The sequence below is a fragment of the Phyllopteryx taeniolatus genome, chromosome 2, assembly GCF_024500385.1.
Source record: "Phyllopteryx taeniolatus isolate TA_2022b chromosome 2, UOR_Ptae_1.2, whole genome shotgun sequence".
In the NCBI taxonomy this organism is placed as follows: domain Eukaryota; kingdom Metazoa; phylum Chordata; class Actinopteri; order Syngnathiformes; family Syngnathidae; genus Phyllopteryx; species Phyllopteryx taeniolatus.
Genome location: NC_084503.1, coordinates 29,402,938 through 29,417,864, shown reverse-complemented (window position 1 = coordinate 29,417,864; position 14,927 = coordinate 29,402,938). Strand labels below are relative to the sequence as shown.

The following is a 14,927-nucleotide window of genomic DNA, read 5'->3' as shown; positions in this document are numbered from 1 at the left end:
GGCTTCAGGGAATGTTGAGAAGAGTATCTGTGGTCCAGGTGATTTGTCATTAGATGAGGTTCATTAGGGCTGTCAGTGTGTTGTTGGGCTGACTACCGATGTGGAACTAGAGCATGAAGGAAGCCCAAACACACACTAGTATACGTGCAGCTCACGCAATAATACCGATGGGATCCCACTTTATTATCGATAACGCAGTGTTTCCGCTAGACAGGGAGGCGGTTCCCAGTGGAATACTATGAGCTGACGGTATTCCAATGTGTCAGTTATTCAGTGGTATATTGGGAAGGTGGTCGTTTGAGTTTTCTTCAAATGGATTTCCAACTAAAAAAACCATGTCCAGCTCATCCATATTGAAGGTTGGTTGACCTCGTTTCTGCTGTCACAGCAATATCTGCTCAGGATTAAAGGAGATTAATTTTATTCCATTCCCCCACAACCATTTTGAAGTGCTGTTAATATGCGCTTGATTTGTAATTGAACTGTGCAGGCTGGCTTATGTATTTACATACCTTTAATGTCCCACTGGAATACATCTTCCACCTACAATGTATATAGCAGAGAAATACCTGGTTAACAGCAGAGACTGTCGATTCAGTCTCAACGAATTTGCTGTCTAAAAAAGACAACATGACATCCGCCATACTGCCAAAGCACTTCGCTATGGCACAACTCCTCCAGGAAGAAATCATTCTGCTCAGTATAACACTAGCATTGAAACAGGAGTTCAGGAAATTCTGAGATCTCCCCATCCATCCATTTCCTGTCGCGTTTATCGTCATTAGGATAGCAGGTAAATTGCAGCCAATCCCAGCTGACTTTGGCCGAGAGGCGGCGTAAACCCTGGTCAGCAGGGCATATTTGGACAAACATCCATTCACCCTCATATTCAAACCTATTTAAGAGTCTTCAGTTAACCTGTGAATGTTTTTGGACTGTGGGAGTAAGCGAGACTACCAGGAGAAAACGCATGCAACCATGGGGAGAACATGTAAACTCCACACGAGAAGGTTGGGGGCTGGATTCGAACCCGAACTGTGAGGCAGACGTGCTCACCGCTCAGTCACTATGCTGCCCAGAGATTTTAACCATTGTATTAAATTAATATTGACAAATAATTATCACCAAGATCAACAAAATGTAGTTGAACCTTCATCCCTAGTTATTTCCCCACTGTCCAACTCTTAAAGCATGTTTAGAAATACTGTACGTCTAAGAACCTATATAAATGTTGTTCACTCCCAGCACCAACAAAGTTAACTTTCCAGAAGTTTTCCTTTTTTCGAGGTCAAGTGAAAGTGGTGCCACTGATTGCTGCGGCAACGTGCCAGAGTCAGGTTGATTGTTGACAAGTGTACGTCTACTCGACAAGGGCCTCTGATGAACAGTCTTCAGGGAACCTGACGAGACTGATTAAACTCAGATGTGTTCCTTTTTTTCCTCCAGCATATATTTACAGTGAACAGTTTTAAAGTAATGTGTGCTTTACCTGCACGACAGTTGGTGTATTGTGACTATATAGACCATCGGTTCACATCTGGTCTCACCCTGGGACCCACATTTTCCTGCTGTTATTTAGTTGCAACTAAAGTCAAACGAAGCAAATTGCTCCATTCAATTTCTATAGCACTTGTCCTGATTAGGGTCGTGTTTGAGTTGGAGCCCAGCTGACTTTGGATGAGAGACAAGGTACACCATGGACTGGTCGCCAGCCAATCACAAGGCACATATACAAACAAGCATTCACACCTTTTTTTGAGTTTTTAATGAACCTAAAAGGCATATTTCTGGAACCCTTGCAAGGGTGTGGAGAACATGCAAAGTCCACACCGAAGACTGGAACCTAAATTAAAATCCAACTCTCAGAACTGTGTGCAGATGTTCAAACCACTACCCGCCATGTCGTCCCAAGAAAACTATACCTAAAATAAAGAAATAAAGAACTAAATCTTTGAAAATGTGTGCCATCTTTTACAACTGTAAAAACATTTATACACAATGTAGTCCATTTGTCATGGGCTGCAATACCAGACCCCTGAAAGCAGTTCTAAGAAACAGTGGTTAAACAACTAAATATTCGTTCAGTAATTTACGGTAAGAAAAACAGTACGTCTGAGTTTGTAAAATGAAGACATTGACTTTTTGTGGAACAGGCTAATATTCCTTTTTTTCACCTTCTGTGAAGGTTCTTTTTTCTTCTTTTTTGATCTGCAATAGAATGTCTAGTGGCCCCAATGCATTTTGTGTGTATGGAAATAAAAGCCCCTGCGATAGCAAAGAGCTGTATACCAGTCTAGGGTGTACCCCGCCTCTTGCCCGAAGTCAACTGGGTTACAATCCAGTTCCCCGCAAGACTAATGAAGACAAACACGATACAAAAATGGATGGAGGGATAGATGGAAATACAGTAAAAGCAAGAATGAGGATTTGGAGCTTTACCCCCTTGTTTTTGTAAACACATTATTATTCTCAACTGTACCACACACTAAGGTTTATGACCCTTTTTATTGTCGTTGTACAAAAGTGTAATTTTCAAAGTCCCAAGTCATATTTACGCTTTACAATTTGCCTCCGAACATCAGCACACATTTTTAGTAAAGATTCTAGTAAATCACTGGGAGAGGGACTGAAGAATTGGGTGACAGTTCTATGGGTATTTTGATTTCTCTTAAGACTTTTGAATGATGTGGGTTTCTTTCATACTTTTGCCTGATACCTTGTTTTTACAAGCTGTACTCGAATCACATTGAATTTCCTTCTCCATCACTTGGCATTTACTCACCTTTCCTACTGCTCTAACCCTCATCAACCCTTTCTTTCCAGCTGGGTTCGTGAAGTCGCCGATGTCTGAGACTAAGCTTACGGGAGACACCTTTGAGCTGTACTGCGATGTACTCGGTAATCCCACCCCGGAGATCCAGTGGTGGTATTCTGAGATCAACCGAGCAGACTCCTTCAAGCAGCTGTGGGACGGAGCCCGCAAGCGCAGAGTGTCCATCAACACAGCGTACGGGGCCAATGGTGTCAGTGTGTTGGGTATCACACGCCTCACACTGGAAGACTCTGGGACCTACGAGTGCCGGGCAAGCAACGACCCCAGGCGAAACGACCTGCGACAAAACCCTGCCATCACCTGGATTCGGGCCCAGGCCACCATTTCGGTGCTACAGAGTGAGTAGTGTATGTCCTTTAGTTGATGAATGATCCTGTAATCTCCTCGCCTAACCACTCCATCCTGTAAACCCTGTCCGGGATTCCCCTTAAGACAGCGGCCACTGGCTACACAAAATTAAACAAATACTACCCACATTATTTATTCAGGTTTTTTTAGCATTGCTTTTTGATGACAAACTCATTGGTCTACTTCACAACTAGACATTTTCTGTGTTGTCCTTCATGTACTGTTAAAAGTGTGTAGTTAAAAGAACCAATGAAAATGTGTTATTACATTGTTTTAGTGAGCCTCTCCGTTTGTGGACAGAATGGTACTTCAAATACACACATCCTCCCATTTGGCTGTTTTCTCATGAATCAACACAGTGACAGAACCAATTCCACTTACTCTGTTTTAATAAACTAATTGCCGACAAACTTGGCCGCCATAAATGTTCTTCTGAAAAAATAATTCCACTTCAGACCACACCTCCCCATTCACGTTGTTTTAAACACTCTCAACACCACTGAGACATGAATCAATCACTGTTATTTCTTTCTAATAAACCAACTACCGACAACCTCCATTGGCTTCCAGTACTGTCCTTCAAACTTGTACAGCCTTCTCAATCCACATCTCCCCATTGGCTTTGTTAGGAAGATTCCAACGGCGCCAAGAAAAGAGCCGATTGCCCTTACTTTATTTTAGTAAACCAACTGCTGACAACCTCCATTGGCCGTCACAATTGTCCTTAAAACACATTTATCTTCCTTAGACCATACCTCCCCCATTCACTTTGTTTTGAAAATTGTCAAGATGATTATTAATCGCTGTTACTTTGTTTTTACAACTATCATAACAATTTAAAACAACTAATAAAATGAGTAGATAACCTTTAATGATGAACGATGCAGATGGGTGACAATAAAAGTCTATTGATTTATGGATACAGGTCAAAATAAGCTAATGTTACCATTAAACTATGCATTATGACGATTCCCATGTCAAATATCAATACAATACTTCCACTGGGAGCTTTGTGGAAGCATGACGTTTTACCTTGGTACTAGGGGTGTAACGATTCATTTTTGCAACAATTCGATTCGTATCACGATTCATGGTAGCCGATTCAATTCAAGGACGACATTGGTTCATTAAGAATGATACAATCCAAAACGATTCAGTGACTGGAAATCGATTTCATAACTTTTTAGCCCCCAAAAACTGTGGCTGTTAAATAAATACCTGCATACTCGACAGTGCAGGTGAAATTTCTTAGATTCTTGGTGTTTATTTTAAGGGAATTTGATAAAAACTAATTATGGCCATTAGATTTTCCTGATGTACTTTCCGTTCGTGTCTTATTGTGTAGAAAACACATCCAGTACATGTTTTCTAATGGGCTATGAGTCTGCCTCATAAAAGATTGATTGATTGTACTGCTTTGCACAAAAAAACAAAAGAGAAAAAGGAAACAAATTGTTATTTATATTATTTCTGCTATGGTTTTACTTGTTGGGCCAATTTTCCCAAGAAAATCGATTTTTAATTGGTGTTTTATGAGGGGGGGGTCCTTGGAAAAAAATTTCCGCTTTAAGGAGTCCCGAGCTGGACCCAAAGTTTGAGAATCCCTGTACTCAACAGTCAAATACTTATGGCTAAAAATGAAGCATTTTGAGGTTTTCACAAGGAACATCTTTTAGGAATAGTGTTAATAATATATATAGAGCTAAATAAATGAAGAAACCTGCTCTTTGTAGGACAAACGTAAGCCTGAAACATTCTCGCTCGCCTCCTCCTCATCTGCCAACGAGCAGACCAACGTCTTAAAGGTCAAAAGTGCTTAAAAAACAATACAGACACATACTGTGGTGTCTCGTCCAACCACTAGGGGCACTACGGAAATGAGTGACTAGGTGTGGGGCGTAGAAAGGGAAACGAAGAAAAGAGACTACGAAGAAAGTAACCTTGACAGTGCGAACTTCAGTGTGCTAACTGAAAAATCAAGCAAAGTAAAAGGAATTACAAGCTTTTGTCTTGGAAATACAGCACATACACACCTCCATGTAAAGCCTGCTGTGCTTAAATACAGTGTGTTATCTTCTAGTATCGATATAATCGATTGATTACCTTTTAAAATGATTAAAATCGATATAGCTGTATTTACGTCCGGAAGGCTAATTGCCGAGCACAGATCGATCCAGTTGGATCGTAGGAATATAAATCGATACATCGATATAATGAATGAATCGTTACATCACTATTTGCTACCTATCAATACTAGCTGAGAGGAACGGGTTGTAAGGATATATATGGATTTGTCCTCATTCGGATAGGACATTGCGGTCAAACATTTCAAAATATTAAACGTACGACAGACAGTTTTGGCAATTCAAATATTGACATTTATCCTGCTAAACCTGTCCCATAAAATCCATGTTTAATTCAAATACTATGCTGTAAAATTTGTTTGTCATGCTCGGAATGGACAGACGGATGTCATAGAACAGCAATGATAGAAAATATCTCCTCTAAAATACTTATACGAGCATTTCATTATTAGCTTGTCTCTCCCATAATCCTTTAAATATCTTGTTGCTGACCACAAACACAGAAACGTTGTTGCTATCCATTTTTTTAACCTTTTCTACCCTTCTCTATCTGACGTCATTTTGCCTAATCGCTGGCTTCTCTTCTGAATGCTAATTTCATTCTTTCACTGTTTGTAATCGTAACTGTGACTGTTACTTTGGTTGTATTGTATTTACTGCCTGCTAAATGCATGCTAACCTAAGCGTTCTTAAGTATTTTTTCATTTGTCCTGCAGCCTTTTCACTCAAGTGTAAATGGGAATGTAAGAAGACACAAAGGTTCAGTCTCGAGAAAAATGATATATTTTTGCTCTCTAATTTGGTGGTGATCCAATAAAAGGATCAGACCCCATCAGGTGTCTCATTTTCCCTTCGGATGAGACATTTTATTTCCATGATGCAGTCTCCCTGGACTTGTCTGAGCATAGTGTAACCTTCTCAGCCAATAAGTGTGTGACTGCGAATGAGTAATGACATTATAGGCCCTTAAACCCTCTGCTCTGTGCACACAAACAGTCAAACAAACTGAATGGTGAGTGGACCTTTCTAATCTGTGCATACTCGGCTGCTCGGTTTACTGAAGCACAGAGAGACGTGGAATGTTGTTAGTCATTTTGAGCTTTTCCCAGAGAGGCTGCAGGTGTCAGATCCTTGCCGGCCCTTCTGACAAATGTGGATGTCTGTATGAGCATCACATGATTTAGGGGAAGTTGATTATTTTTAGCATACCACCGTCTGAAAATGTACGCATATTCTCTTGTTCTGCACATTTACAGTTTAATCCAAGGTGCAAAATGGAGGGCGGTTAATTAGAGCTGAGACAGATTACCAATATCACATTGTAATACACCAACATTAGATATTGATGCTGAATAGACCCTGTTCACAAATCTGCAGCTGCACACTCAGTGATGTACAGTAAATATTATTTCCTAAAATACTGACCATGCTGTTATTTAAACTTGAGTCCATTTGGTACAAGGCCGCGTAATAAAATAGCTTACCCCCAAGCATCTTTTTTTCTCTCTGTTTTCGTCACGGTGGCCGCACACAGCGGCGTACTGGCTGATTATTCAAGATTTTACAACAATCCAATCTTGCAACAAAGAAAGACATTTTTACTGTCTCCCTCACTTTTGTTCCACCCAAATACTACAATGGTACTTCTAAATTCCCAAATATTCTGTTCCATGATGCTGGCTGACCTCCAGTTTGTTTTGGTTTAAAGGTCCTCTTCTGTCATTTTTTTTCTATTTCTTTATCTTTTATGTACTTTCATCGGGTTTGCATGATCATTTTGTTGGGAAATGCCCAAAATGCCCCTTTTCAAGCTATTCTAGTTGGTCTTTTCTGCCTGGCATTTGAGACAGTCGGATTTCTCCTTATCACGTCACATATAAATGAGCTTTGCTCTTATTGGATCGCTCATCTTCCCAATTTAAATATGGAAAACAGCTTGGCTCTGCTTGGTCCATATCACGACATTTGTTAGCATTTAGAAGACAGCTTGGGGGGCCCCTCCGCCCCGCCAACCTTGTGTCCACAGCTGCCCGCACGATGACCGTCCCCCATGACTATCTTTGTGAAGCACAATTCATCAAGCGTTGGATTGTTGGCCCATTTGAATTGAACCGGCTGCTAAGCTTGGGACAGCAAAGCGTCATAGCGACGTCGCATCCTTTGATGTCCTACTTTTTTTTTTTCCCCCTCCGCCCCCGCGATCTTTGCGGGCGGCGACCATCCTTGCCGTTACTATCATTGTGAAGAACAATTCATCAAGTGCTGGATTGTTTGTCCACTAATAGGGAACGCCATCTGAAAGGGGACATGGTTCATAATAAAAAGGGAGGGGGATATTTTGAGGTTATACACGTCATCAACTCCCATTCATTTGACTTGGACCTGCCAAGATGATCATTAGTCTTCTGTACCGCTTAGCCTCACTAAGGTCGCGGGCGTGCTGGAGCTTATCTGATCATCACTGGTGAAAATGAATGCAAGCTTTGCTATTTCATCCACCACTGTTACACATCAGGCAAGGGGTCCTGGTTAAAGTAAGCCATTTCAAACCAAAAAGAAGCGTTTTGGCATACTCTTTTTACGATTAGTTCATGGTGTACTCCGCCTCTTGCCCGAAGATAGCTGGGATAGGCTCCAGCACATCCACGATCCTAGTGAGGATAAGTGGTACAGAAAATGGATGGATGGATAAATACGTTGTATATGTTTATATATATAAACAGTATATCATATGTCTGCTGGAAAATGTCTGTGAGGAGTTTGCGTGTTCTCCCCATAATTATATGGGTTTTCTAAATTGCCCTTAGGTGTGAAGGTGAATGTGAATTTTTGCTTGTCTACATATGCCCTGCAATTGGCTATAGACCAGTCCAGGGTGTACCCCGCCTCTGACCCACTCAGCTGGGATTGGCTCCAGCTCATCAGCAATCCTAATAAGGAGAAGCACTTGAGAAAATGTATTATTTTGATTTTGTTTTATGCAGAAAATAGTGTTACATGGGGGGACAGGAGGGAATCTGTTATCCCTGTCTATTTAGACCTCCATTTTATATTGAGTTTCACGCAGATATAAAGTCTTCAGCATTTGAGATTGACAGGCCGTCCTTATAACAACCTTCTGTGTGAATTGCCTGTGGACCATTCTGCCGAGTTAGCTAAATGTTAATTTATGTACCTCATGTTGTGTCTGTATGCATGTCTTGAACATGCTATTAATAGAACACGTTTAGTGGGGGAAGCACTGAAGGGGGAAGGGGAGTGATTTCCCTGTAGCGAGTGCGCATACAGCAGTGCAGGAAGAATGCTAATAGAAGTCACTAGCTGGTCATCTTTTGCCTGCTGGCTCATGGCCTTGCAGGAGCCAGTAGCTCTCATGATGCTCAGGCCCTCTGCTCCTTCCACTTTAGGGGTTCCATGGCCGTTGAGGTTAGTCTGTCCTGGAAGCGAGCCTCCCACTCAAGTCAGGGTAGAGGACACTCTGCCCTCAACGTCCTTGAGAAATGAATCATCTTGTGATCAGCGAGCTCTGTCATTTAGAGGGCAAAGTCGTGCAGCACAGCAGTAATGTAAGATTGTCAGTGATGTGTTTGTGGTTATATCTAGTCTAGGGCTGATTTTCCACTGAAAACTTGGCAAAACAATTTTAACTTACAGCACCATACAATATATAACTACTATTCCACTAAGTAATGCGTAACGCAGAGCTGGTAATAAAACATATGTCTTTGTCCAAGGCATTGGCATTATAAATGCATTATAGGTGGTACTCAGTTCATGACGGTATTCCGTTCCTTCAATAGTTTTCCATCTCAAGAACAACTACATGACATCGACTACGGGAAGTTGAGCCACATTCATGTACAATATATTCGACATTCATTATGGCTTATCCTCGGGATAGTGCGACACTGAGACGTACATTTTAATCACGTTTATTAGGTCTTTAGAATAATCAAAGAGTCTCCCATTTTATTAAAAATGAAATATAATCAAAATAACAATAAACGAATTGGTCGTTGGCGGCACGGTGCATGACTGGTTAGAGCGTCTGCCTCACAGTTCTGAGGTCCGGGGTTTAATCCCCGGCCCCGCCTATGTGGAGTTTGCCTGTTCTCCCTGTGCCTGCGTGGGTTTTTCCGGGCACTCCGGTTTCCTCCCACATCCCAGAAACATGCGTGGTAGGTTAATTGACAACTCTAAATTGCCTGTAGGTGTTAATGTGAGTGCAAATGGTTGTTTGTTTGTATGTGCCCTGCGATTGGCTGGCAACCAGTTCAGGGTGTACCCCGCCTCCTGCCCGATGATAGCTGGGATAGGCCCCAGCACGCCCGCGACCCTAGTGAGGAGAAGCGGCTCAGAAAATGGATGGATGGATGGAATTGGTCATTAATGTTCCACATAGTGGATAAAGTAAAAGTATTCGTTCCTCATAGTTTGTCCATATGGTCATTAAATAGCAGCTTCAGTTAGTTAGCTTTTAGTTCAAAGAAGATGACGAACAGACAGGCAATTGCCATTATGTCATGTTGATTGTTCGGTTCCGTTGATGCCATTGTGACTCAATCGGTTACAGTACAATACATCGTGTTCTTCCTTGGCCCAACATCCCCTATTTGTCCAACCATTTATTGTTTTACCAATGACCAAAAGACTGCCGTTAAAAAAAAAAGTCATTTAAATAGCAAGGGGTTGACTAACACTATTTCACAGTACAGTACTGTATATAATATTCCACAGTGATAGTGTATCAAGATTTTTTTTTCATCCTTTCTAAATGAATGACTGAAATCTTTCTGCTCTTAAACGAGTTATTATGAGGTTTCTCAAAATCGTTTGATACATGGACTTATACCACAGCAGGCCGTCCACAGATATCTCACTCTGCCAGCATACAGCCTTTAATGGAGCTGCTGAATATTGAAGAAGTACAAGAAGTACACTGAGGCCTTTGTCTTGCAGAACCAAAGATCAATGCCTCTGATCAGGTTATCCTGCCGGCGGACTCCCCTGGGGTACCAGTTACTCTACATTGCAACCTCACCACTGCCCACACCCCGCACACGGAGAGCTTCTGGGTGAAGAATGGACGGGAGATTGCCAACACGCGGACCGAGCAGAGGAGCACAGCGTACAGGTAAGGCTTTGAGGACGGCAGTGGAGAAAATACTGAAGTGAATTAAAGGTTCAAAATATATCTGACCTTGTCAAGACTAAGGCAGCATACTGATTGGCTTTCTGGCAGTAGGCCTACTGATTTGAAAGGCCTGTCTGAATCTTTCCCAATGAAAATGGTGATAATTGGCTTGTATGTACAAGCAAAACATTAAGTCTGATATAGAACTTAATTTATACTAAAAGTGATCAACTCTGGCCTTCAGTATTAACTCGTAACTTTGCACTGTCACGAAGGTATCATCAGTGGAGCACAGAGCCACTGTCGCCCTTGTAGACATACTACAGATTCCCTAGCCACAAGATAAGACCAATTGGTCACTTCCTTGTCACATTACATCAGTGATACTCCGAAGATTACGGCTAATATGCCCATGGTTCCCTTCCCTGCAGAATCCTGAGCTGCTGCTCTGTAATATCCCAGCGTCATGCCAACACTTTGTTTGCTACAGGCTCTCCGTTCCTCCGGGTTCTAGCTGCTGTAGTCCGAACTAATCAGGAGTATTTTACTTCATATGTTTGAGTGACTAGTCGGTTTAAGATAAGGGACTAAAGTATTCTGTGTTGTTGCAGAATTGGTAAACCACGGGCAGACGATTCTGGGGAATACATGTGTGTATACACATTTGAAATGGCTCCAAATGCAAATGCTACAATTGAAGTAAAAGGTAAGATTATTGTGTTGTGTAATTGAACCTTTGTGATGTCAATGACACAAATGTCTCTCAGTCCCCTTGCCTGTACAACTGTGTCGCTGTTGTGTATAAATGGGACTGACATGGAATGAGGGTACAAAATTAATCCAGTAATTTTCTGGCTTCGTAGGTAGTAATGGAGTAGTAGTCAGGACGCCACCTTTTATGTTTCTGTATTGCTTAATGCCAGGGCCGGCAGTAAAGAGCATTCGGTCAAATACCACCAAAATGGTAATCACAGAGTATCTCACGATGGTATTAACACAATATTTCACTAGCAAGAATTATAGTAACATGAAACAGCGATTGAGGATAATAAATTTGAAGAAAACCATCAAATCTCAATACATCACGACATCTAGGCAACTAAAGCAGATACAACTTACAGAAAGTCTTCATGAACAAGTTCATTTAATATAGAAATAGTACCAGGAACAGAGCAAAGAGGAGCCAATCGTTTAAAACACAAGGTAAAAAATAAACCCTTCATTTGTCATTTAGACATAATGTTGACAGTTACATGGATGGAAAGTGCACCACTCTATGTACTTTGACATGGAAAGAAGACAATACAAGGGATTCACGGCTTACAACGGCAGTGACATAACCAGAATTTGTTCGTAAGTCAGAAAGTTCCGTCTATCACAAACCTACGCTAATGCAGTGGTGATAATTATCAGGAGTTTGTATCAATCAAATGAAAAACACTGATTATGGTGGTAAATGGGCTTGACTTCTTGTGCCTCATGATGATGTATTCTTACAGCATTCAATCTAGTTTATTGCGCATCGTTCATAACCTTGAAACCATGTGCAGTATGTAGGGACCTTTTGTGTATTTATATTGTACTGCAAGAGATACAATACAACAATATGATACATTGTAATATCGATATTCTCTCCCAACCCTACTAGCCGCTCTCTCTCTGCGACTTATTGAACAACAGCCAAATTTCCTGATGGGGGATTTGGACATGCCCTCACTGCCATGTGATTGACTGGCGACCAGTCCAGGGTATACACCACCTCTTGCCTAAAGTCAACACTAATGAGGACAAGCGGTATAGCATTGGATGATTGGATGGATAGACAGACCATCGCTGGTTTCTTACTGAGCAATGGCGATATAAAGATGCCCTACAAAAGTTTACAACCCACGGCTGTGTGAAGTGACTCCTTGTTGACAAAGATGTTTGAACTCATCCTGTGCAATGGTTATGACAGGAAGCCCTCCCGAGGCTGTTGTCACTCTTGGCTTTCGCTCAGATGATGGTCTTAACAAAATGGACAGGCGGCTGCAAATGTTCAGAGCGCATGCAAACACAGAGCTCTTCTCCAGGGTATTTCCAGTGTCACGTGTCAAAACGGAAACTCTCTTGTGGTTTTGTGTTTAAAAAAATAGGTTAACCAAGGACTGATTAACAGTATATGTAAACAGCATTAATAATGGCTAGAAAAGCAAACCAACCGAGCTAACTCGTGTGCTATTCCACACAAGCGAACAGCCAAGAATAAGGAATCAATCTTCCCTGAAAAAAGAGGCAAGTGTTCAAGAGAATCTGCGTGTGTTACATACCCTGTATAAGCCAATTTGCTGTGGCATGGCTAGGCTGCATACTGAGCATGCCCTGCCTCTTATTCCACAGTTGTCTAAGAGCCCCGCCTGATTGCGTAACACGGGTGATGAGCATGTGTGTGTATTTTTTTTTTCCTGGCTCGAGAGCTGACGGGACTCGTGTGCATTCAAAGTGAAGTGTCGTGGCCGTCGTCACGGCCGCAGGCCTGTGGCTGAGACTTGCTATATGTGTGTGTGTGTGTGTGTCCGGGGAGCAAGTCAGCCTTTTAACTGGACACAGAGTGCATGAGTTTGTCCTTAGACAAACAGTAGTCAGAAAGAGCTACTGCTAACATTTATTTCACTTTTCCCAAAATGCTGTTTTTAATTTTATTGAGGAATTTGCAATCTTTTGTGACCTAGGTAGCGAGCCCGCTGTTATGCTAGCCAGCTTTGCACTGCGCTTCTTGGCAGCCAATTGCTGAGATCCCTCGCCTGCAATGTCCTTGGCACACTCATCCTTGCAGGACTCAGCTCTAGAGGCAACAGATGGAGGCTTCTGTGATGTTGTAGGATTAAGGCTGTGAATCCTATCCCAGCCATCCCTGTGGCAGCACAGGAGTTTATTGTCTGTGATACTAAGCTCACCGCTGCTACACATTTGGTACCTCAAAAAGCCTGAACCTACTCAATTTATTCATGGAACATTCCAGCATTGATAAATGTAGACTACATAAAACATTGAAATACTGTACTATGCTAAAGTCATAGTTGTTGTGTTAGCAATGCTATACTAAGAAAATACAGGAATGTTAAAACACAGACCTCCACTAAATCAACTGTCAACAAATGTAAAAAAAAACTTTGTGTTTGTCTACCAATGCTAACAGCCAGCAAGATAACAACCTGCGTCGCCTTCTATTGGCCCATGTTAATTTTTTAATATCACGTGCCTACATGGACAGGTGTAAAAGTCTACTGAGATGGGTAAAATCACAGATATGAAGAGACTAGATATGCCAGCAAGCTGTACCTCCGCGGCTTAGCGACATGCCTATGTCGCGGCCACATTGGCAGGGGCAACGTTCCCATCAAAGCCAATTGATAGACATTGAAAATAAGTCATAACTGGCTCATTTCTTGACCGATTTTCATGAAATTTACAGTTTTGTCAATGTCAAAGCATGTGCCATTAACACAGAACATTTGAAGAAAAGAGCCCAAAAATATTTTTACCTTTCAAATTTTATTCCCAGTTGCCTTGTTGTAATTGTAAGGCATTGTGTGTTTATGCAACTGAATGCAGTTTAATGTGCAGGCATCCTTGTTTTTTGTTTACTAGCTCTCCACACACATGGAATGCATTGGCACTTGGCACCCACTAGCTTTGCATCACCGTAGTCACACAGCTCAAAAAGGATGCGTTGGTCCTATCCTATCATTCATATCTATGGGTAAAATACTAATACATGGTAATATAACAGGAAAGCAAAGTGAGTCAAATAGCGCTGCAGTAGTTCAAGGCTTGACATCATTCCTTGGAGTCAATATTTCAGGAGGCTAATGAGACGAGATGAAATGCTAAAATGCTGACATATGGTATGTGAACATGTACCCAGATTAACATGTACTGTAATTTTTCGTTTGTTGGTCCATCTTGCTCGTTACTTAGTAGGCTACATTCTAGTTCATGAAGGAATATGAACAGACAGACTGCACCATTGGTGGCCGACTGGTTAGCACATCTGCCTCACAGTTCTAAGGACCCGGGTTCAAATCTGGCCTTGCCTGTGTGGAGTTGGCATGTTCTCCCCGTGCCTGTGTGGGTTTTTTCCAGGTACTCTGGTTTCCTCCCACATAACAAAAACATGCATGGTAGGTAAATTGAAGACTCTAAATTGCCTGTAGGTGTGAATGTGAGTGTGAATGGTTGTTTGTTTATATGTGCCCTGCGATTGGCTGGCAACCAGTTCAGGGTGTACCCCGCCTCTCGCACAAAGATAGCTGGGATAGGCTCCAGCACGCCCACAACCAAAGTGAGGATAAACGGTACGTAAAATGGATGGAGACTGCACCATTATAATCCAGGTGTCTGGATAATTCCAGTAATAGCACTTTTTTGGATTTTCTGGCATAACGAGGCTAACTATGGACCATTTCCATTTTCTGTACCGCTTATGGCATAAGGTGTCCCTCAATGGACAGGTCCTGATCTCTACAATGGACACAATTCTAAGAAG

At 41.8% G+C, this 14,927-nt stretch overlaps 1 protein-coding gene across 1 annotated transcript in view; it reads left to right on the top strand.

Annotated features, from left to right (window-relative positions):
- Positions 1 to 14,927, top strand: part of nptnb (neuroplastin b) — a 45,736-nt gene that overhangs the window by 15,880 nt on the left and 14,929 nt on the right. The window contains exons 2-4 of the mRNA XM_061765644.1: positions 2,824 to 3,171; positions 10,225 to 10,399; positions 11,011 to 11,105. Coding sequence (XP_061621628.1) covers positions 2,824 to 3,171; positions 10,225 to 10,399; positions 11,011 to 11,105 — 618 coding nt within the window. The remainder of the gene's footprint in view (positions 1 to 2,823; positions 3,172 to 10,224; positions 10,400 to 11,010; positions 11,106 to 14,927) is intronic.